Source organism: Neovison vison, chromosome 9 (genome assembly GCF_020171115.1).
Source record: "Neovison vison isolate M4711 chromosome 9, ASM_NN_V1, whole genome shotgun sequence".
In the NCBI taxonomy this organism is placed as follows: Eukaryota; Metazoa; Chordata; class Mammalia; order Carnivora; family Mustelidae; genus Neogale; species Neogale vison.
This window is the reverse complement of record NC_058099.1, coordinates 79,238,623-79,263,676: the sequence shown is the minus strand read 5'-3', so window position 1 is coordinate 79,263,676 and position 25,054 is coordinate 79,238,623. Positions and strand designations below refer to the sequence as shown.

Here is a 25,054-nt window from a genome sequence, read left to right as displayed (position 1 = left end):
CACATCACTAACATAACGAAACCAGGGAACTCACACCAGGCCATAATGCAACAACAACAATAAAATAACTCCCTGGTGAGTGATTCCCAAGGAGGGACCTCGTGATCAAAAGGCCTCTGTGCACAGGTGTGCTGGGTAAGGAAGCATAAGGCTGTGTGGCGGCAGCAGAGAAAGCATAGGCAGCTCACAGCCTCGCCCACCTTTACGATACAATAAAGAGCATGGATTCGGCACTCTGGGTGTGACCATGGCAATCTGGAGTCACTTTAACAATATGATCCTGCAAGACAATTAATTCAGCACAAAGTAGCGATTGGTATTCCGTGGCATACCGGCGGTTCTGTGTAGAACCACAGACTGGCAGAACCAGAAAGGACCTTGGGAGTCGCTTCTCCAGCCCCCTCCCTCATTTTACAGACTAGAGATACCGAGAGGGAGGAAGGACTCGTCCAACTCCACAGCTGTTTGAGGGGAGATTTAAGACCATACTTTGAGCCTCCTGCACCGTGGTCCTCCATTAAGCGGGGCCGGAGGCAACAGCCTAGCAGGAGGCCTGTGCACAGCATCCTTCTCTGCTGGGCCGACCAGCAGGTCAGCACCCCACTGTCAAAGCTAGGGGCCCCATCCCTGCCCGCTGCGGTTCAGCTTTGGGCCCAGCGATGCTCTACAGACCTGCAGGTCCTCCCCCAAACCCCCTAGCCCAGCAAGCAGAGCACTTCCACCCAGGAATCCCCGGGTATGCTGTAGCGAAGCGCCAGCACGAACACCTGAGAAAGGACCAACACCCACCAGTTCAGCAGTGAGTCTACCGTCGGTGCATCTCACCCAATCTCCCCGCCTCCGCCCCCACCACCTGTACTGAATGAGCCTTCCCTGGTCAAAATGGCCAGCAGCCCCTTCACACCCACAGGTACATGGAATCCATTATTTCACCCAGCTTAGTTTACCTGGGCTTTTGTTTGACAAATGTGGTATGAGCCCATGATTCTCCTACTAATCACAGGCAGAAAACCATGTCATTCCCTTGAATCTACACATGCTTAAATGTTAGCTTTTCTTCCACCCGATCTAGGTCACACTCAGAGTTAGCACTGTCTTTGCTTCACACAAAGATGATTTCCAGCATGGTGCGGGCAGGTGGCTCTCTCTCGGACTGATATCAAAGGAGATAATGTTCAGACTCAGTTCGAGCCCAAGGTATCTGCCAAGGCCTGCCACAGACTAACGTCAAGCAAACCATTTAAAGTCCTGGGGCCCATTTCCTGATTTTCTCAAGTGAGGGCAAGGATCTTGCCCAAGGCCCCAGTCTAAGCAGCTGGTAAGCATTTTAAACACCGAATAATCAATAGAAAAGCAGCATTGGAACACTGCGATGTATTTTACTTGTCACTGAATAGGAGCAGAAGAAGCCATCTACCATACTAAAGCTAAGATTCTTATAAAATTTCACATATGATCAGAAAAAAACCTACACACTCCAAATTATGGCTTTGCTTCATCAGTAATTAAAGATCACTGGCCTGATTTTGTTCATGCTCATTTTTTCTTTTTTTTCCTTTCTTTTTTCTTTTGGATATTTAATCTCTTCAGGCCAGTAAAGAATCATCTTTTCATTTGTGGCAGAAAACCAGGCAGAAGACATAAATCTAAAAGATAATGTTATTTCTTAAAATTCAAATTTACTCCAAGGATTAAAAAACACTCACATTTATATCCAAGTTCCTCAAGGATGTAATTTTCATTCTAATCTACATCCCAAAATGTTATTTATTATTAACACCACTGACTGAGCTTAATAATTACCTGAGTAATTATTTTAATAAAGTGCTTCCAACTGGCATGATACACAATTTGCTTTGTTGAGTTGCTTTTTTACTCCTTTATCCCAGAAAATGTCATAATAGGTAGTTAATTTCATAATAGTCTCTTGTGTTTAAAATCTGGTTCCTGGAAATGATTCATACAAGTCAACTATTAGCTTTGTGGTGACATTTTGCAGAAATGTCAGCGACACCTCAGATGCACCTGCTTTGTTTGGCAGTAAAGGTACTTTGCCAGCGTTCACAGTGAATAAGCAGCACTACCAGTTTTTCTAAAATCCGTGTTCAATTGTTTTTCTAACCACCAATGAAATACGAGACAGTGTTTTCCAATGTATATTCACATTACAGTCCAGAAATCGGACATATGCACCAACTACGTGAAAATACAATCCTGCGTTCGGTTTTCCAAATATAAGACAACATTTTACCGAGCAAGATGGAGAACAGCTTCCACTATATTCGAGCCATCTTTGGCACTGGTTTCACAGAATAATGCCCCATAGGTCTGTAGAAAAGAAATAAACACAATTAAATGAAGCCTTTACTTAAGGCTCCTAGAATTTTAGCTTTTGAAACCAACAAATAAAATAAACATATTCTCCTGTTGAGTATTCTAACGGCTAAGAAATAGGATTCATGGTTTTGATACTTTAAAAATAGTGAATTTGGGTCTAGTTATTCCAGACACAACAGCTCCAAGTCAAGGGACTTTTTATTTTGCCTTAAAAGCAAGCACAGGGGCGCCTGGGTGGCTCAGTGGGTTAAGCCGCTGCCTTCGGCTCAGGTCATGATCTCAGGGTCCTGGGATCGAGTCCCGCATCGGGCTCTCTGCTCGGCAGGAAGCCTGCTTCCATCTCTCTCTCTCTATCTCTCTCTACCAGCCTCTCCATCTACTTGTGATTTCTCTCTGTCAAATAAATAAATAAAATCTTTAAAAAAAAAAAAAAAAAGCAAGCACAATACACCATTTCATGTTTTATTCTCCATGGTCCTACCAGTTGCTACAAATGTTCTCTATCGGATAATCTGAGAGAGGTAAAAATGGTAGCTTAAGGTAACCACTCACGAGTTAAATGTCCATCAAAAGTATGTCTCCTTTGGGCCGGCAGCTAACTCGCATCCCTTCACACTATCATCTTTGCCTTCAAGATTAGGCAACCTCCGTGTTGTTAAACCCAATGGACGCTGTCTAGGGCTCTGTTATTCTATCTCCCAGTGGTTATGGATATGACCAATGATCATATCACTCTCCTGCTTCACACCTTTCAGTGTTTCCCATTCCTCTTCAAGTAACACTCAGATGCTGCCCCATGGCTGACAAGGTCTCACGTCCAGGTAGTCCCGGCCCAAGTCCTAGCTTTACCTGCCACCCTCTTCCCTCACCCTCAACGCTCTGGTTACTCTAATCTTCCCTCTCTTTCTCCAATGTTCCAAATTCCTCCTCACCTCACAATCTTTGCACCTGCTGTTCCCATTACCTGGGTTATGACCATCAACCCCCTTCTCCAGGCTAACTCCTACCTACTTTTTGAATTTTTCCACAATCCTCCCCAGAAATCAAGATTCAGTGTTGTCTAAGCCTGGCATTTCCCTGTCAGGTCTGGCTATTAGGAAACCTCATAGCCCTCCGTATTTCTCTGTACTGCACTTGCCACAATTGTAATTGATAAAGTTATTTTTGTGCATCTTTGCCTGGAGACAATGTCCTTTCAGGAAGGAGAATTGCAGGGGCCTTGGGCCTGGGTGTAGGTAACACAATTCTGTGTGGGATAAGGAGAGGATGTTATGGCTGCTCTGGAGCATGGAGAGAGAGAACAAAAGGAGGGGGTAAGAGTCCACAGTGGGACATTTACCCATGAGCCTGGGGAAAATCTATGAAAATTCCACAGAAAATCTATAAAAATTCTACAATGAATGTGAATGAATTTCTAGTGGTAATGCATAGCGCTGTTTCCAAGTTTAATGGCTAGGATGTTATGGGGTGACATGCAGGGTCTCTCCGAGGCTACGGGAGGGTAGGGGTCACAAGATGCATAAGTGAGCAAACCTTGGGAACTCTGAAATCGTGAGGAGGGGATAAACCTGGCATGTGGTGGGGGATCACATGCTCTCTAAGGGGGCTTGTGGGACAATGAGGCATGTGGATTACACACATTCCCCGCGTATCCCCCAGAAATGAACTACACGAAGACACGGACTGTCTGTTGTGTGCTCCAGTCTTTCTTCCACACATAATCAAGTGCATACGATTAAACATGTTGAATGAATCTCTTCTGTGCTTCGCTGCCTAGCTCTGATGTTTAGCATGTTTGGTTCATAGTTTTAAAACTTAAAACAAGAAAGATTTTCCAACTTAAAACAGTGGCACTGACCCTTGTTTTTACAGTCCACGGGTCATACTACAGCACAGGCTGTCCATGGGCTGAAGCAGAGCACAGAGGCAGCCGTATCAAATCCGACTGCAATGGCGTGGACTTAGCTACCCGCAGGTGCCTCTGATGCCATGTTTGGGAAAGACAGGTTCTAAGGAAGCCCTGGAGCAGCCTCACACACTGGTAATAACGGGAGAATAAATGCTGCCCCTAGTAATAAACTGGATCGAAATGAGCCTCATGTTCTATACAAGCGCACAACCAAAAATAATTTTAGACTATTCAACTATGCATAAATCTTAGAGGAAAAAAAAAAAAACTTTCCAAATTCTCTTCCAGCCAGGTAACACACTGCCCTTTGGCACAGTAGCCTTCTGGAACTAAACCATGTTTTCTAAACAGGACACCCATTATTTTTCCTTGACGTGGATTCCAGAACTAGGAGGAGTCCAGGAACTGGCCGAGGGTGAGGAGGAAGGCAGGACACTTCTGGTTCCTTTGTCAACATTGGGGAAAATTGCCCAAGTGATCATTTTACCTCCATGAGAGGTTTAATCCTTGGTACAATTACTTACATTCATTAAAGTGTGTGTGGCGAGGGTGGGGGTCGGGAGGGCACCTCGGTGGCGTAGTCAGTTAAGTGTCTGCCTTTGCTCAGGTCCTGGGATCAAGCCCTATGTCAGGCTCCCTATTCAGTGGGGAGCCTGTCTCTCCCTCTCCCTCTGGCCCTCCGCTCCCCACCCCTGCTCATGCTCATGCTTGCTCTTTCTCTCTCTCTCTCAAATAAATAAATTTTAAAAAATAAAAATAAAAAAATAAAAAGCAGGGGGACACTGGGAGTTCTGCCTGAATCAGAAGGCCAGTAGTCCCACTGGAATGGGTGAAGGGTTGTCAAAGAACCTTGTTAAGTGAACGTAGATGGGAGTGAAGGGTCGCCAACTGCAAAGCTCTATCCCAATAGCCCCATTTCACCCTTACCATGGCCAGTTTTTCTCCCAAGTATCCCGGGACACACTTCTGTTCCTCTGCTGCAGCAGCATCATGGAGGTCAGCCTTGTTTCCTACCAACATGATAGGAACACTCTCCTGGGTTGCATCCTGCCAGGGGAAAAAATGCTGTGTATTCATCAAACACTGAACGAGTTCCACTGACAACAGCAGCTTCCACTCTCCAAATGCCCCGTGGGTTCTGCATGACCTGGAGGTCATACCTTCCAGCCTCAAAATCTCTCTACAGAGAGCCAAACTTCTTCCCATCACCAAGTGAAATCACTGAAATTCTGAGAGGTTAAACAATAATTTGCAAAGACCAGGGCCTCAGTGCAAATGCTCCCCATCACCCCTGCCACCATACGAACCAATATGAACTACAGCGGCATGACCACAGAGCTATATCTGGATGTGGCAGCCACACAATTTTCTGCGACTTTCACTCCAAACGGTGCTGATAACAAGTCAACTTCATTATCTCAGGCACAAAACACACAGGGAGATCCCTCAGCCATAACGGGATAAAAACAGAATGTGAGCGTTCCACACTTACTGCAGGTTCACAACAAAAGCAAAATGTGAAGGTCCTAAAGGTTAACATTTTTCTTATAAGGAGTCAATTACCAATCATTCGAAGGAATCGATTCTAAGGCTAATGCTCCCAAATCCACCTTTGCAGGTCCACGTGAAACGTGGGGAACAGAGCTGCATCGGAGGCCACCCCTCCCACCACCTGGCCTCTCACCAGCTGTGGCCCTGAAATCAGGCGAAATGTTTCATGTTTCTGCCTCAGTTTCCCCACTGGTAAAATGAAGGGGTTAGTAAGGGCACATCGTACCTCCACAGGATCTAATGAGAACACAGAAAGCTAGCCTGACTGGCCCAGAAAAACAGGATTCTGGTTCCCACTCAAGAGCAGCAGCAGCAGCAGCCCTGACCGTGACCCTCTGCCGGGCCTCCAGGTACCAGTTGTGCTTTCGGTTTGGTGCTACACCTGCCACGGGTTCAAGAAATGAGCCTTGAAACCAATGGCATTACATCTGATTTCCCTTCCCTTCAGACCATTCTCCTCCGACCAAGGGCACCACAGTGTAGTAACAGGAGAGGGGAGATGGAAATGGAGGGCCGTCCCTGAAACTAGGTGTGGTGTCCATCGATGTGTTCATTAACCGTGTTCTTCTGCAAACTGTTCAGGTTCCAAGGGGGCAACTTTGGAAGCTGCTCAACAAATACTCACTTAAGTGAGCCAAGAACCAAAGCATCTAAGTGACTTCCCTAAGTTATGTCAGTAAATACGGGCCACTCCTTCCAGTCTTGTCTCGAACAGCACCTTCCAGGGAGGCTGCCCTGACCACACCATCAGGCCATTTACTCTGCCCTCTTGTGTCCACAATATTTATCATTCTCTATCATTACATTTATTTTATTTACTTGTTTGTTGCTTATTATGTGTCCCCTACTTGGATACAAGCTCCCCTACTGTGGGCATATTCCAGGCTCTGGAACCTGCACAAAGGAGGGACTCCAAAAATACTCTGGAATGTGAAAAAGTCAGTTAGAGATCTCATGTCTCAAGTGTCTCCTCAATTCAACATTCACCCAAGCATTCAACCAATACATTACTCACGACAGGTAAGTAAATGGCCATCATTTAATTTTACCCATGATTTTAATGCGCAATTTTGTAACTCAGTGGTTTTTATCGAAATGTATTAAATGTATTAATTAACCACTGACATTCCATTACCCCTCAGCCCTTGGGCCTATCCCAACAATTACACTCTCAGTTTCCATCTGTATCTCTAGTAGCCACATAAACTGTCCCCACAGAATGTCCTCCAATTAGAAAGGGCCATGGCAAAGGTTTGTCATGCTCTTTTTTCCCAAAGGTAGAAGTCAAAAGCCAAGTAGTATCTAATTTTTCCCTGTGACAAATTCAAGAGTTCATCTTGAATATAGTGTTTGTCCTTTTCAGACCCTGTGAAAGGTGATCCACAGAGCTGTAAAGGTCACTTACCACGTGTAGGTGATTAGCAAATGATGGTAAATGATGGGGTCCTGGCACACCAGCTGTGGTGGTCACTAACGGCTATTTCAACACTGTGACTGACCTTGCCTTTGGGCCACCAGTCCTTGCGCATCATGCAAAGACTTAAAATGCAGACTACATCCAAAATTTTTAACAATAAAAAGTTTTGCTGTGGATTTTAAATTTTCTATGGGTACGAGTCCATTGGGATGATGTTATTCTCTGGACCCAGGGAGGTCCGTCTGTTCCCGTGAGTAGACGCTTCTCCTCTGTGCATGGAATGTACCTCGGAACTCCACTCTGGACACCAAAAGTTTCTTTTCTCAACCTGCTGCTTACTCTGGCTCTTTATCACAGCAGCAACCAGGGCTGACTCAGGAGATCCAAGGCCCCCTTCAACCCCTCCCCTCTAAATAACCACAAACCAGGGTCATACATTTTCTCCAACTCAGGTTTCTCATAAAAAATGAGAGTAACATTATATTTCTTACTTCTTTCCTCAGATATGTTACAAAGATGTATATAATATGTGGAAATTTTGTGAAGTAAAAATGCTACATAAACGTCAACACATTTGCCTCATATTTGTAATAATTTTAGGTCATGATATTCCGCTAGGACAAAATGCACATTTCTTTGTCATTTTTCAAATCATTTCTTCAGTTAGAAAGAGAATATAATTCTACTTTCTTACAGGGTATAAATTAGGCCCAATGGAAGACTCTAGAAGCTAAGCTGATATACAGCAATCAGTTCTCTGTTTAGTCATCGCTGCACTGTTTAATGCCTATCAAAAATTAGAGATAATACACTTAACTGAAAAATTCTATTAGCCACTAGTTTTTTTTTTCCAAGAGAGTATATTCAACCACAGCTGGAACTGAATTTTATGTTAATTAATAACCCATTGGCAGCACACTAAGTGTGGTCAAAATCATTTCCTCTTCTAGAAATTATTTACCATGAAACCAAAGGATATGAAAGCTCCTCAGATGAAAGACACTACTCATTTAACAACAACAACAAAAAAAGCAGCACAGTTGTCACCATGTTTAAGATTAAGGTACCACTTGGTTTAAAAAAAAAAAAAAAGTTTTACTGATTCTTGAGACTCTAAAAAAACAATACCACTTGGTATTTCAGGGGCATCCAAATTACCAGCAGAATAAGGTTGAGGACACAGGTGCTAATGGAGCTGGGCCTTGCACGTGCTCATATCTGACACACATGGGGGCCCCGTGCACACCAGTCACATACACACCACCCCAGGCATTAAGAACTGTTTCTTCTCAGGTTGCCCACATTTGTAGTTACTTCCAGAGGGGTTCTGATTTTATCTGTAAGAAAACCAGAAGTTTTATTCCCAGAAGCTCCCTTCAGTGGTATCCACGGCTCTGGGGAAACTCGCCCGGCCACTGAGAAAGAGACCAATAGTGCCAAGTACCATGAGACACCCCCCCTCTCACACCCAGTCAATGCTCTCTAACGGTGTGCACGTCAACAAAGAAGAGAAACCGCGTCTTCTAAGACGGCCCGTGACGCCCGCGTAGTTTTTTGTTTGTTGCTGTGTTTTGATATCTTACCTCGATCATGTCCACCCATTCTCGAACATTGAGAAAGCTTTTCTCACACGTAACATCATACAACAGCAGAACGCCATCTGCTCTTCTGAAGTAAGACTTGGCGATACTTCTGAACCTGGCAAAGAGGGAAGTGTGTAAATACCAGTTCTAATCAGTCTGTTGCTCAGGTGCTACCCCTTCTTCATCTCTTTCATTCTCCTTTTTTCTCCTTTTCTAAGATAAGCCTCCATTTAGAAGAATCTCATGGCAACCTGGCACGGGGACAGAGCCACCTCAGAGGGCTGGAACGGCTCAGTGGAGGGTAACAGAATAATTTGGGGTATGATCTATGAGAGCCAAACACTTTCTCCAAGAATATCTATGAACCCAAAGTATAACCAGGGCAAAGCTGAGAGTATAATTTCTAAAAATTTCAGCCCCTGCAACAAGTTCCCAAACCCATGTGTGGGACAAGGGAAGGAGGGAGGGAGAGGCCCGAGAGAGAACATTGTGGTCTGGGGGTGGGGAGGGAGTACTTGTGGGGTGGCATGGAAGAGGGCCGAATGACGCGGAGTGCCACAGCACGCCAGCTTTACACACACGGCACGCGGCCGACTCGCTAGCACAAGAGCACACCTCTGTGTGCATGTCCCAACTCTAAACCAACGGCAACACTTGATAGCATCTTTAAAAAGGCCACATCGAGTACAAATGTTTTTTAAATATTGAAAGTCTCAGAGTCCTAGAGAATGCGAGCTCCCTGCAAGCAGCTTTTGTGGATTTGTGTCTGTTTTCTGTTGAATCTTTGGAGCCTAAATGGTGCCTGGTACGGACACATATGGGTACGCAGCCCATACTCACTAGCTGAGCAACTGGAGAGATGCTTTTTCTGAAGAGTTAGGCAGGAATAAAACCTACGTTTGATCCTTCTGGTCATCAGCAATGCATGCAGGAGAAGGCAAGGTCACCAGACACGAGTCTTCTACTTAGTTGGTGCCTCTGCCCTTGAATGAAGGGCAGCTGACATATTCCCTTTTCTGTCTTTTATTGAGCCTGGCTAAGTGCCTCCTCACACCGACACACTGCATTCTAAAAGTGCTGCCTCGCCTACGTTCTCTCGTTGAGAAAGGGCACTCTCCTTTTCCCAACTGAACAGGGGCTCAGAGGAAGCCTGAAGACCTCCACACACAACTGACAGGTAAATGAAGGAGGAAAGAATGTGGGGACATGCAAACATTCCCAAAATCCTAATGCACTATGTAATTACACAGTGTATTATAATTATAGGATTATGAGCAACAACAAACACCAAGCGTCCCACGAGGCTTGTCCATGCAGACCGAAGGTGAGCCCACAGCGCTGTGGGAAGCACTTGCCTCTCCTGACCAGCCGTATCCCAGAGCTGCAGGACTGTGCGCTCTCCGTCCACAAGGAGAGTTTTCATCTGAAAATCGACTCCTGAAAGGGAATTACAAGAGAACACAGGGACCATGATGTAAATAATTTCACTGGTTTTGACTCTCAAGCCCTCTGTGGATAAGACAAAAGCCAATAAGCCAAAGCTCAATGAGGTAGAGAGGGATGAATGTAGCCTTCAAGGAGAGCGACCTTCAAACACTAATTACAAGTCAGAACACACATGTACGCGCAGAGGAACCCTCTGCAGGTTGGCTAAGCTGGGGAAGGCTTTCGGCTATAGACAAAAGGAAAATCTATGTTCTGTTTGTCCATGTGATTACACAAAGTCGGTATGTCTCTGCGTGTTTATGTGTGTGTGTTTGTGTGCATGTGGACGTGTGTACGTGTGCATGTATCTGTGTGTGGATATGTGGGAGGTGTGCATATACACCATGCTCTTGAGCAACCAAACAAAATGTGGCGGTCTTTTCAGGAACCAAATAAAAGTGAACTTGCAATTTGTTATCTTCAGGGGTATGATGAAGGACCATGAATTTACAAAGACGCCCATTGTGAAGAGGGTATAATCAATCTGTTCTAATATTTCTCCTCATCAAAATAAGAACTCTTTAGATAAAGAAGAAAGGTGAATGATAATTTGCAAACCTTCAACTCCTTTTACTGATTAGTATGCAAATTTGGGAAATCAGGACACTTCCTCTCTTGTTCTCAGAACTGCTTACTCATGTATTCCGCTGTAATGGAGGGGAAGGGATCATACACTCGGCTATGATTTTGACCATGACAAAGTGGCCATCAACACTGTCACTTTGCCAAGTGACAGCTTATCAGAAAAGCTTTACCCGGTCACCCTGTGTAGAACTGCACCTCTCTCCAAACTTCATCTTTTTTTCACCCATTGCTGTCCTTTGGGGTGAAGTTTCCTTGCAGGCTGGGATTTAGTTGCCTCTGTTCATTGTGTGTCCTTAGCACTTACAGCAGTATCGTGCTCCTAGGAGAACTCAGGAAATGTCTGCTGAATAAATGAATCTGTCATCTCTGGCTCTAAGCTTGGTCTGGCTGCTCTGACTGGCTAAGTGGATACCTCTGTCCTTTGTCAGTCTTCATTTCCTAAAGTCGGGCCTTCACCAAAACAGAAGACCGTTCTGTAGATAAGGATAAACACACACACACACACACACGCACACACACACACACCCCTATATATTATATATGTATACAGAGAGATCTGTGTATATACTTTCTATGGAAAATAAAATCAAGCTAAAAGAAGGTCATTTCCTCATTACCAACTGGAGAAGGAACCATACCCAGGGTGGCACTTGTATTTCCTCGAAATTCATTCTTGCAGAGCCTCATGAGGAAACTAGACTTCCCCACTGCAGCATCCCCAGCAAGCACAATCTTGTAAGCCTTCTGTGAGCTGGAAGATTTATGGTCGCCATCCACCATGTCTGTCTAGGGTGACAAAGCCACGGTGGGTGACAAAGGTCGGGCCAGTTGTCTTTCTAGTAAGTTATAAGGCACCAAAAATTCACAGTGTTCGTGAATAAAATATCCCAGAAACTACCTACCTGTGGTGACAGAGCTGAGATGGGCTTTCTTGAAGAACTGACGATGCTGCCCTCACTAGTGGACCCCTGGGGCTTCCAGTCTAAGATGGCAGCCACACCTTCGGCACCAAACGTCTCTTCATCCCTTATATCAGGAACCTGGTTTTTGTTATTATTTTTTTTTAGTCAGCCATTAAAAAACAAAGTCTCTCATTACACATATATATTATGGATTAAAGAGAAGAAAAATACGCAGATGAATCTATAGTCAGTTCTGTTATGGAACATAGTAGCCCCAAATGGCAATCTGTGAAAATTTCTCCCTACCCTGATGAAGAAAAATACATTCTACTGACTATGTTTCATATTTATAACCTTTAAGTCGTATTCCCATGACAGATACAAGTCAAACAGGGTGATAGATTTCTATCGAAGGTACGGCTCAGGAGACAGTGATTTCTGGGGCTTACGTCTACGTCTGAAGCATCACCCCCAAAGCTCTCCTGCGTGCCGTGTGACCTCTGAGGTGCCCTCTGGTGCCTGTATTCCACCTCCGAGTCATATTCGTTGGAGTCTCTCAGGGTAGACAAGCCGCTGTCAAAGCAGCTCTCGGGAAGGCTGTCCACCTCACAATTCATCCTCTGCATAGGGTCACAGAGGGCCAATGAGTCACAGTCCTCATCCATGTAGGAGGAGCGGAATGACCTGGTGAAAAAGGAGAAGACAGCTCTACCCGAGAGTTCACAAAGCTCAGGACTACACAGCAGTGGGCTCAAGAAGACCAACAACTCTCCCTTTTGCCAAGAATCATAATGTAGTCCATGAGTATGCATCAGGGGAAACAAAATGTTGAGAGCAACACCAGCTCATTCTATGCAACAATCAATTAAGATAAAGACACTCAAGTCTAATATTTAATAAAAATGAAGCCATTTTTAAAAGTCACATTCTGTATTTCCTAATAAGAAAGGAATTGCAGTATCCAGAGCAGAAATGCAATCTCAAGTTAAGAAAAATGTAAGCAGGACATGTGAACCTTTATACTCTAATGTGGTCAGACCATACTCCAAATAGCTCGTCCATTTCTGGATAACAGCTCTACTTTTTAAAAGGGATGCTGACAACCTAGATGGGAAATGTAACCATGATGACCTTGAGACTCAAAACCCTCAGATACAAGAAACTGTGCCATGAGCTTAACTTCAGTCTTATTGGTGTCCCTCTTCAAATCCCCAGAGAAGCTGACACATGAACATGAAGAATACATTCTCCTAGGTTGCACAAGACAAAGTAAGGGCCAACTGATTAACTTTTCTAGGAGTCATATTTTTTTTTAAAGATTTTATTTATTTATTTGACAGAGAGAGGATCACAAGTAGCCAGAAAGGCAGGCAGAGAGAGAGAGGAAGGGAAGCAGGCTCCCTGCTGAGCAGAGAGCCCGATACGGGGCTCAGTCCCAGGACCCTGGGATCATGACCTGAGCTGAAGGTAGAGGCTTTAACCCATTGAGCCACCCAGGCATCCCGGGAGTCATATTTCTAATCAACATGGTAAAAATGACAGGCAATTAGAAAGGTATGATACCAGAATATGACACAGGGAGTTTTCTGCCACTAGGTATTGATACATAATCTAGAAAGATGCTTGTAGAAGAAGTTTCACAGGGAGGTCTCCCGGATAAAGCCTGGAACCCCTGGCTTCTATGGATGTTTCCATTTGTGAAACTCTCTAACATCTTATAAGTGAGGGAGAAATTAACATCCAACAAAAGAATCAAAAGAAACCGCATTATTTCCCTATTTATTTTTGCTTTTCCATTTGATTTTCCCAAAAACCTGTTCATACTGAAATAATGGGGCACATGAATGGCTCAGTTAGTTAAGTGTCAGACTCTTGATTTTGGCTCAGGTCATGATCTCATGGTCATTAAGATTGAGGCCCCACATTGGGCTCTGTGCTCAGGGTGGAGGTTGCTTGAGATTCTCTCTCTCTCTCTCTGCACCTCCCCCCCATCATGAGTCCTAGAAGACGAAGAAGAAGAAGAAAGGGGGGAGGGAGAGGAGGAACAACAAGAACAGGAAGGAAGGAAGGAAGGAAGTAGAGGGAAGGGGAGAGGAGAGGAGAGGAGAGGAGAGGAAAGAAAAAAAGAAAAGAAAAGAAGAAAAACAAGGGCCACAGCCTGTTTAGTCTCCATTACACTGGAGCACCATCTTGAGTCACTTGGCAAACACTGTCTCATCAGAGTGAGGAAGTGGGCAGAGTACATAGTCCACAGAGATTAAAAACAGTAAGAGACGAATATGTTCAGAAAACAGAGGGTGATCTCAATATAAATAGGTATAAGTGACACAAGTCTGAGAAGTCAAAAATATTTTGGTGCCGGGGTGCCTGGGTAGCACAGTCAGCTAAGTGTCGGACTCTTGGTTTCAGCTCATGTCATGATCTCAGTGTTGTGAGATGGATTCCCATGTTGGGCTCCATGCTCAGCTCTGAGTCGGCTTGAAGCTCTCTCTCTCTCCCTCTCCCTCTTCCCCTCCTGCTCATGTGCTCTCTCCCCAAAATAAATAAATAAATCTTTAAAAAAAAACTATTTTAGTACCATTAGCAAATGCTTAAAATTAACTTAAAAAGTAAGAACCACCAAACCCTCCCTACATATGTTACTTAATTACAGAGTCTTTATCCTGGGGGCACATATTCAGACCATATTGTTAACTAGCTAGCTCTGTGTGTTTGTGTGCATGCATACATTTTTTTGTTGTTTCATCATTTATGAAATTATCCTTCTAAAACTTTTAGCCACGCTATAAGGAACCTAAGAAAACCATTCTCATTATAACATAGTACAAACTACTTCAGCTCCATATCATTATTAATCAGAACTGTTTTTAAAAACATTCAGATTTTTGATAAGAAGGGAAGAAGTGAAATACAGAATTGAAAAATCACTTCCATGAATATCTAGACTCCTAATTTAAAATACAGGTACACATCAGATTTTCTCAAAGTCAACATATATATACCCTTAAAAAAATAAACTATTCCTACCTGCCCAAAAAATATTTTCATAAGTAAGTCTGTGCAAATATAGAACAAGCTATATTTTTGTTACAAATCTTAGAAAAACACTAAACTAAAACAAGTTAAAATCCAGTAAGGTCACAAAAGCAACAAAATTAAATTTAAAACATGCTTTTAAGTTTTTATATTAGCATTAAAAACTTCTGATACTAAACTTCTGATATTAAAATAATGACCTTCCAAAGAAGACATCAGTCCAGACCCTGGTGGCCCGCTGGTTATTATTCAGGGGGATGAGAACAAGAGTGCTCTACTTCTGTCCCTCTGAGCCACTGGGGTGTGATGACTTTGTCCCTTAGAACCTACTCTTGAGGAGTTCTTACTCCAGTACCAAGAGCCTTATTCACGGTATGTAATCTTTCCCAAAATGAACCATGGTAAAATTTCTGAAATAATTTTCAGTAATGTATCTTTTCCCCTATGTGCTTAGAATTGGTCTTAAATATCAGTCCAGAAAAATCACGCTGTGCCCACACAGTTTTTTAAATGTAATGTATTTTTCTCAATAACAGAGAAAATAAGCTGCCTACATGTCTACAAACCATCAACATTTGTTATTTCACAAATCAGTGACAATAAAAACATCTGATACCTGTATAGCATTTTCCTAAAAGTGATCACCAATAAGCCCTGGTAATAAACCTTCCTGACCATTTTGCTATTGCCAGGATAGTTAAGAACATTATTCATTATTTTTTGGTTGATTTCAAGTTTTTATTTAAATTCTAGTTAGTATCTACCATATATCTATGGTAAAATTGGTTTCAGGAGTAGAATTTAGTGATTCATGACTTACATGTAATACCCAGTGCTATTTACAGCAAGTGCCTTCCTTAATACCCATCATCCATTAAGCTCATCCCCCACTGTTTTCCATCAGCCCTCAGTTTGCTCTCTGTAGTTGAGTCTTTTATGATTTGCTTTCCTCTCTCTTTTGATTGTTTTTCTTCCTCTATGTTCTTCTGTTTTGTTTCTTAAATTCCACATATGAGTGAAATCATAAGGTATTTGTCTGAGTTATTTTGCTTAGCACAATACACTCTAGTTCCATCACCATTGCAGCAAATGACAAGATTCCATTCCTTCTGATGGCCAATATTTCATTGTATATATATACCACCTCTTCTTTTTCCATTCATCAGTTGACAGACATTTGGGCTCTTTCTATAATTTGGCTATTTGATAATACTGCTATAAACACTGGGGAGCATGTACCCCTTCAAATCAGTATTTTTGTATCCTTTGGGTAAATACCTCGTAGTCTAATTGCTGGGTCACAGGGTAATTCTGTTTTGACTTTTTGAGGAACCTCCATACTGCTTTCCACAGTGGCTGCACCAGTTTGCATTTCCACTAACAGTATAAGATGGTTCCTCTTTCTCTACATCCTCACCAACATTTGTTTCCTGTGTTGTTAGTTTCAGCCATTCTGACAGGTGTGAAGTGGTATCTCATCATGGTTTTGATTTGTAATTCCCTGATAATAAATGATCTTGAGCAACTTTTCATGTGTCTGTTAGCCATTTTGTATGTCTTCTTCAGAAAAATGTCTATTCATGACTTCTGCCCATTTCTAAACTGGATTATTTATTTTTGGGTGTTGAGTTTGATTAAGTTCCTTATAGATTTTGGATACAAATCCCTTATCAGATATGTCATTTGCACATATCTTCTACCATTATGTCAGTTGCCTTTTAGTTGTGTTGACTGTTTCCTTTGCTGTGTAGAAGCTTTTAATCTTGATGAAATTCCAATAGTTCATTTTTGCTTTTGTTTCTCTTGCCTCCGAAGATGTGTCTAGTTAGAAGCTGCTATGGCCAAGGTTTAAAAGGTTTCTGCCTGTGTTCTCCTTTAGGATTTTGATGGTTTCCTATCTTACATTCAGGTCTTTCATCCATTTTGAGTCTATTTTTGTGTGTGGTGTCAGGAAATGATCCAGTTTCATTCTTCAGCATGTGGCTGTTCAGTTTTCCCAACACCACTGATTGAAGAGACTTTTTTTCCACTGGACATTCTTCCCTGCTTTGTCAAAGATTAGTTGACCACATAGTTGTGGGTCTGTTTCTGGATTTTCTATTCTTTTCCATTGATCTATGTGTCTGCTTTTGTGCCAGTACCATACTGTCTTGATGATGACAACTTTGTAATAGAGTTTGAAGTCCAGAATTATGATGCCTTCAGCTTTGGTTTTCTTTTTCTTCTTCTTCTTCTTCTTCTTTTTTTTTTTTTTAGATTTTGTTTATTTATTTGAGAGAGAGTGCACAAAAGTGAGAAAGATCATGTGAGCATGGTGGGGGAGGGGCAAAGGGAGAGGGACATGTGGACTCTCCACTGAGCAGGAAGCCCAACCAGGAGCTCAATCCCAGGATCCTGGGATCATGACCTGACCCAAGGCAGACAGTTAACTGACTGAGCAACCCAGGCATCCTTTTGCTTTTCTTTTTCAAGACTTTTGACTATTTGAGGTATTTTCTCTTTTCATACTGTTTGTTCTAGTTCTGTGGAAAATGCTAGTGTATTTTGGTAGGGATTGTACTGAATGTATAGATTGCTTTGGGTAGCATAAACATTTTAACAATATTTGTTCTTCCAATCCAGGAGCATGGAATGTTTTTCCATTCCTTTGTACCTTCCTCAATATATTTTATAAGTGTTCTATAGTGTTCAGAGTACAGATCTTTTACCTCTTTGGTTAGCTTTATTCATATGTATCTTACGGTTTTGGTATAATTATAAATGGGATCTATTCCTTGATTTCTCTTTCTGATGCTTCATTATTGGTGTATAGAAATGCAACAGATTCCTGTACATTGATTTTATATCCTGTGACTTTGTTGAATTTACATTACTGGTTCTAGTAATTTTTTTAGTTAAAGTATCATGTCATCTGTGAATGTGAAAGTTTACTTCTTACTTGTTGATTTGGGTGCCTTTTCTTTTTGTTGTCTGACTGCTGAGGCCAGGACTTCCAGTACAACGTTAAATAACAATTGTGAGAGTGGACATCCCTGTCTTATACCTGACCATAGAGGGAAAGCTCTCAGTTTTTCCCCTTTGAGGATGATATTAGCTGTGGTTCTTTCATATATGATCTTTATGATGTTGAGGTATGTTTCATCTATACCTACTTTGTTGATGGTTTTTATCAGGAATGTATGCTGTATTTTATCAAATGCTTTTTTGGGGCATCTATTGAGGAGATCTTATAATTCTTATCCTTTCTTTTATCAACTGATTGATTTGTGGATATTGAACCATCTCTGCAACCCAGGAATAAATCCCACTTGATCATGATGAAAAACTGTTTTACTGTATTGTTGTATTCAATTTGCTAGTACATTGTTAAGAATTTTTGCATCTGCATTCATCAGGGATATTGATTGGCCTGTAATTCTTCTCTTTGGGGGGGTCTTTGGTTTTGAGATCAAGGTAATACTGGTCTTGTAGAATTAGTTTGGAGTTTTTCTTCAATTTCTATTTTATGGAACAGTTTGAGAAGAATAGGTATTAACTCTTCTTTAAACGTCTGGCAAAACCCTTTCCTTGGGAAGCCATCTGGCCCTGGGCTTTTGTTTGTTGGGAGGTTTTTAGTTAGTGGTTCAATTTATTTCCTGGTTATGGGTCTGCTCTAATTTTCTATTTCTTCCTGTTTCAGTTTTGGTAGTTTGTATGTTTCTAGGAATTTATCCATTTCTTCAGATTGCCCAATTTGTTGGCATGTAATAGACAATACACAACATTGTCTTATAATTATTTCGATTTCTGTGGTATTAGTTGTGATCTCTCCTCTTTCTTTCATGATTTAATTTATCCTTTCTCCTTTTTTTTGATAAGTCTGGATAGGAGTTTATCAATTTTATTAATTCTTTCAAAGAAATAGCAATTAGTTTCATTGATCTGTTCTATTGTTTTTTGTTTGTTTCATATTATTTATTTCTGCTCTAATCTTTATTATTTCCCCTTTTCTTTTGGCTTTAGGCTTTATTTTCTGTTCCTTTTCTAGCTCCTTTAGGAGTAAGACTGGATTGTGTATTTGGAACTTTTCTTGCTTCTTGAGGTAGGACTGTATTGCTATTTACTTCTGTCTTATGACTGCTTTTGCTTCATCTCAAAGGTTTTAGACTACCATGTTTTCATTTTCAGTAGCTTCCATGCATTTTTAAATTTCTTCTTTAATTTCCTGATCTTCGTGATCTTTCCAGGTTTTTTCTTGTGGTTGACTTCAAGTTGATATATCATGGTGGTCTGAAAATATGAATGGTATGATCTCAATCCTTTTGTACTTGTTGAGGCCTGATTTGTGACCCAGTATGTGATCTATTCAAGAGAATGTTCCATTGGCACTTGAAAAGAATATATATTATCCTGCTTTATGATGAACTGTTCTGAGTATATCTGTTAAGTTCATCTGGTCCAGTGTGTCATTCAAAAACACTGTTTCCATGTTGATTTTCTGCTTAGATGATCTGCCCATTGCTGCAGGAGGACTGTTTTAGCATCCCCTACTGTTACTGTATTATTATCAATGAGTTTCTTTATGTTTGTTATTAACTGATTCATATATTTGGGTGTTCCTAAGTTGGGGGCATAAATATTTACAATTGTTGGATCTTCTTGTTGGATAGACCCCTTAATTATGATAGAGTGCCCTTCTTCATCTCTTGTTATAGTCTTTGGTTTAATATCTATCATATCTGATGTAAGTATGACTACTCCAGCTTTCTTTTGATGTCCATTAGTATGATAGGTTGTTCTCCATCCCCTCATTTTCACTCTGGAGGGGACTTTAGGTCTAAAATGTGTTCCTTGGAAGGAGCATATAAATGGGTCTTTTTTTTTTTTTTTAATCCCTTCTGATACCCTATATCTTTTGACTGGAGCAGTTAGTCCATTTACATTCAGAGTTATTATTGATAGACAAGTATTTAGTGCCGTTGTATTCCTGTAAAGTCACTGCTTCTGGAGATTCTCTGTTGCTTTCTAGTCTTTATTGCTTTTGGTCTTTCTGTCCCACAAAGAGGGTCCCTTTTAGTGTTTCTTGCAGGACTGATTTTGTGGTCAGGAACTCCTTTAGTTTTTGTTTGTCTGGGAAACTTTTTATCTCTCCTTCTACTTTGAATGCTACCTTGCTGGATAAAGTATTCTTGGCCGCATATTTTCCCCAGCATGTTGAATATGTCATGCCACTCTCCACTGGGCTGCCAGGTTTCCATGGAAAGATCTGCAGAACCATGCCTCTGCACCTTCTACTTACCACAGTGTAGCTTCTTTTCTTCCTTTAGTTCTGCATTTTGTTCTCTGAGCATTTAGATCTATTCTTGAGTATTTGGAAGATCTGGTATTTATCTAGCTGTATTTGAGGGACAAGGCAAGCATTGGGTCCCCCTACTGCTCTGCCATCTTAACTCTCAATACATTTTTATTCTTTAGAACAAAAGTTTTCAAATGCAAAGGGAATGAATAGGAATTGGAAAGTTGCATTGGAAATGGAGAGCTAGAAGCCCATAGCTTATGCCTTAACTTCTACTTTCAAGGTTTTGATATCCCCCAAATTTAACTTTTTAAGTAATAATAATGGACATATGTATTTATACACACAAGTAGACACATGTAATCTTTCAGTCCTTGTTGCCAGATCTCAGGTTACATAGGACCAATATATCACTTCATTTGATTCAAAATAGAACTAAATTCTCACTTCTGTTAAATCTCTGACTCTTTCAATACAATAGCTCACAAACGTCTGCTAGTCATGTTTCTATTTGTTTTGAAAGTTTCCTCGAACACAGCTTACATAATATTATGCTGAGCTATTAAACATTTGCAGATCATGCCAAGAATCTCAACATCTTATCCTATGTATATGGCAACATCCAACACTATAGTTCTGCTTGTTTCCCTCTAAGAGTTTTCAGAGTTCACTTCTCAGGAACAGGATGTAATGAGAGAACGAGGTCAGGGGAAGCATACATAAAATCAAGTCATAACAATGTATTAAGGAAATCACTTTGCCCTCTCTGAAACATTTCTACTTTGAATCTTCACAGGTTTCAGAAATTTTAAATAAGATAGCAGAAAATAGAAATTAGTGCCCAAAGTAGATTCTATTATTTTAATTCCCCTCTAAGGAAATTTACTTTCCTTTTCACTCTGATCCAGAATTCAAATGAAAAGTAAGCAGGTGTTACCATACCTGTCAAAGCCCAGAGGATGAGGAGAATGACCATTAGATTTGGGACTGCTCCTAGAAATTGTATTCCCTGGTGATATATTACTTATGCGCTGAAATATATAAAATATATAAGCAACATTTTGTTATTCCATAAACACATAATACATATACACATATATATAACACACTAATTAACTTCTAATGTAATTAAAAGTTTGGTACAGTACATGAGTAAAACACCAAGATAACTCCTGTAGTACTCTTTCTGCATTGTGTCTTAGATCCAAATCCCACTGCATGAGACATAAAGGGCATCCTGGTTGCCTGCATAGTCTAGGACTCTGCAATAGCAACATCTTTGGATTTATCTCTTCTCAAACCATAATTTGGCTCAGTGACTGAGCTAAAGTCTAAAGCCTAAAGCTAAGGCAAAGGAACCCTAAACTTGAAGCTGACCCCCAGAAGTGGGAGAAGAGGATTTCTGACAAATGCAGTCAGGAAAATTTCCTCAAAATTCCAAGACGGGCTTAGCTTGTTTCTGTAGTGGGGTTTTAAATCCAAGGCCCCCACTCTGATCATCTCACAACCTAAAGAATACTCAGTGTGTCTAAACACACTCCTCAGCCAGAAGCACCTTCTCCCTCCTCTGAAATGGGAAGTATTTTCTTCCCACTTCGATAAGATTTCCCATTTTTTCTTCTATCATTGCTATCTGTGCACATTTGAACTCCCTACTACACTATAAACTCTTCCAGGACCCAGGTCACACCTTACACATTTTTCTCTGGTTTCCTTGAACAGCTAACAGACAGTTGGTGAACATCTAGGCATTTATCTCACAGAAGGGTAGTGTATTCTTTAATTTGGGAAAATGTTACCTCCTCTATTTAAATGGAATAGTTTCACATTTTTGTAAGTTCCCCCTTTAAGAAAACACGTGATCTTCACCAAAACACTACTATAAGAAAGAACAGAATGTATTATAGAATTCTACTACATACCAAAGATCTGTTGAACTTGCTGTAACTGTTTTCAAGGGCACTCCTAAGGCCGTCATTACTGTCATGTAACTTCCGGTTAGCTGTTCTACACAGCAAATAAACAAACAGATAAGGGAAGTTGGGGTAACTTCTTCACAGGCTGAGAAGTTCAGAATACTGAGTTACTTACCACCTCTTGCAAATTTCTACCACCCCTCTTCAAACCTCCTAAACTGAGATCATAATTCACTACTAGAACTACAACTTAATTAATGGATTACCTCTCTTTTAAAGGTCTCAAGGCATTTCAGGAATTAGCTATGCTGTTGGAACCCGCTGTTCCCTCAGGTAGCTTCACAGTATAAATAGGTTTCTTGAAGTTCTGTGTTTCCTAAATGCCTGGACCCGGGTGGCCCCATGTGCCGCTCTCTGTCCCTGTGCATGTGTCCCAGCCAGGCGTAGATGTAATGTGTTATGTCACACTTCTTTCTCCCGGCTACTCCCATGTCTTCCCCATGGCCTGATGCTGCCCACCGGGCACTGTCAGGTACTGATGAAATGTTCTGATGTTGACTCTGGGTTCAAATCCCGTGCAGGCATGTACCTTCCACATCATTGATGGGAGTCATCTGACCTGTCAGAGTGGCGACAACCTCTTCTAAAAACTGAGGACAATAACAGAGCCTCTGCCTGAGAGTGGCCGATCTGTCTCTACTGAAGGCTAATCCATCCTTCAGATCTCAGCTCGGTTGCTGCATCCGCAAGAACACTTCCTGGACCTTCCTGGTTAGGAGGAAGCTCTGCACTATATGCCCTCAGTAGGCACACCCCTTCCCCCCATCCCACTTCTTTGGCATTTTAATGTTTATTTCTATAATAAGCCATCAGTTTCCATCTTCTTCCCCTAGATGAGCCCCATAAAGAGACAGAGAGACTTTTTTCTTTTCTTTTCACTTGCCATTCTATGCTCAGTTCCTGGCATACCTGACCTGTAAAAGGTATTGAATAAAGTCTGCCGGACGAATGAATAAATGAATGAGCAGGATCACTGTAACATGTCAACTCTGTAACTGCCACAGGTGAGACTTCACAGTCATTGAAAATGGGGAAAACAAACTTGCCAAGTCTGATCCTCCTTCATGTGGGGAGACAAACGAGAACTCACATGGGTAGAAGAGAGCGCTGGGGTAGAGGAGGGGGGTTCTTGTGGGGAAGGCCCTCAGAAGCTGGAATTACGGTAACTTGAGTGTGAAGTTGATAAGCAGGTGTAATATTTCCAGTAGGGTTAAAAAAAAAAAAAAAAACCAACTAAGAAAAGTAGCTGCCTCACCAAGATCAATATGTTGGGCAAGAATGATCATGGGTGTCCGGTGCTCTGACATGAGCGAACAGGAGATTCCTGACAGCCTCCGGTGTGCTGAGCTGCAGAGACAGCCACTGAGGTCGAGCCCTGAGTCTTTATGGAGGAGTAACAACATCTTACCTGACTGGTGAGGACTTAGAGAGAATTATACTCTAGTCCCTGGATTCGAACAGTTTATTTAGGATTAAAAGCAGTGGAAGGCCAAGTGCTGAATGCACCCACAGCGAGAAGAAACCCACCTGGACCTGCAAACCCAGTCCTGAGAATATGACCACTCGTGTGACATGGGGCACATGTCTCATTCACAAAACATTAGGAAAATGTAAATGTAATGAGCATTTTATATGAGAACTTACTGGAGTATTTCAATTTGTCTCTCAAGACTATTTCGATCTTCTGTGTACTCTCGGATTATTTCCAGATCCCTGTAAAACCATATTTTATGTTTGAACCAGAATTAGGTATGCAGTACTGCCTTACACCTATCCTCCAGACACCCCTTCACCTTTCTCAAAGATTTGTGTCCTTGGCCATGGTTTTCTATCGTTCAGTCCCTCCATGTGGTCAGCAGCCCCACACGCCTGCATATCCCCACTCTGCTTCCTGTGCGAGGTCTTGTTCTCCCTCCCAAAGCCAGCTCCATTCCTCACAGGACCATGACCCTTCACCTTCTGCTAATTCCCCTCTCCCCAGGCACTGATTACCAGCCCCTTCAACCCAGCCTGCTCTCTCTACTTTGACCCTCCCCTGCTCTTTCTCTGCTTTAACACATTCCCAGCCCCGCTATTTTTCTCCCTCCTTGTGATTCCTTCTCCTTTCCCTGACTGGTTCTCCTCTCCTCACCGTAAACCAAAGAGAAGTCCATAGGACCAGGCTCTCTCCATCTGTCATAAAACCATGCTCAGTGATTCCTGTTGCTTTATTACAAAGCTCTGGCCTCCTTGGTAATGTCCCTTGAGAACTTCAGTCACTCACCACCAGCCCCCATTTGGCCCCAGCCTCATTTCTAAGCAGACAAACCCCATCACTAGCTTTCAAAGACTCTCAGGCCCTGAACTGTCATCCACAATAACCTGTCTACTCACTCTCTTGGTGATAAAGTGAGAAGGTTCCTGGGGTGCCTAGGTGGCTCAGTCATTAAGCGTCTGCCTTAGGCTCAGGTCATGATCCCAGGATCCTAGAATCGAGCCCCACCTTGGGTTCCCTGCTCTGCTGGGGAAGCCTGCTTCTCCCTCTTCCACTCCCCCTACTTGTATTCTCTCTCTCACTGTCTCTCTCTATCGAATAAATAAATAAGATCTTTAAAAAAATAAAATAAAAGGTTCCGAATTGAGATAGGAATTCAAGCTCCTTAGCCAAAAATGTTGCGCCCTTGCATCATAGCCTTAAACCGACGTTTAAATTTTTAGACTTTGTTTAACTTTTACTCTTCCATTTGAAATACCTTTTCCTATCCAGATGTGTGAGCACTCTGCCCCAAGCCAGTCTTACCTGTCCCTCTGTTCTTGCTTCTGCCTTGCTTACTGCTCACTTAGAGCAACTCTGAGACTCTTAAGAGTCTCTGAAATGGAGAGACTAAAAGTCTGTATCTCATAGGACATTCTATGGATTGCAAGACTTAATGCTAGGAAGGTCCTATGTACAGTGCCTGCCAGATGGCAGGGCCGCCTGTGCAACCTCACTGACATTGCCCCTGACCTCCCCACCCCG

At 42.0% G+C, this 25,054-nt stretch overlaps 1 protein-coding gene across 1 annotated transcript in view; it reads right to left on the bottom strand.

Moving 5' to 3' along the window:
* Positions 1-25,054, bottom strand: part of LOC122917667 (ras and EF-hand domain-containing protein) — a 73,650-nt gene that overhangs the window by 4,843 nt on the left and 43,753 nt on the right. Inside the window, exons 7-16 of the mRNA XM_044265824.1 lie at positions 23,701-23,769; positions 22,003-22,087; positions 21,023-21,111; positions 12,219-12,453; positions 11,770-11,907; positions 11,506-11,653; positions 10,153-10,234; positions 8,798-8,912; positions 5,174-5,293; positions 2,252-2,328 (exon numbers count right to left, since the gene is read on the bottom strand). Coding sequence (XP_044121759.1) covers positions 2,252-2,328; positions 5,174-5,293; positions 8,798-8,912; positions 10,153-10,234; positions 11,506-11,653; positions 11,770-11,907; positions 12,219-12,453; positions 21,023-21,111; positions 22,003-22,087; positions 23,701-23,769 — 1,158 coding nt within the window. The remainder of the gene's footprint in view (positions 1-2,251; positions 2,329-5,173; positions 5,294-8,797; positions 8,913-10,152; positions 10,235-11,505; positions 11,654-11,769; positions 11,908-12,218; positions 12,454-21,022; positions 21,112-22,002; positions 22,088-23,700; positions 23,770-25,054) is intronic.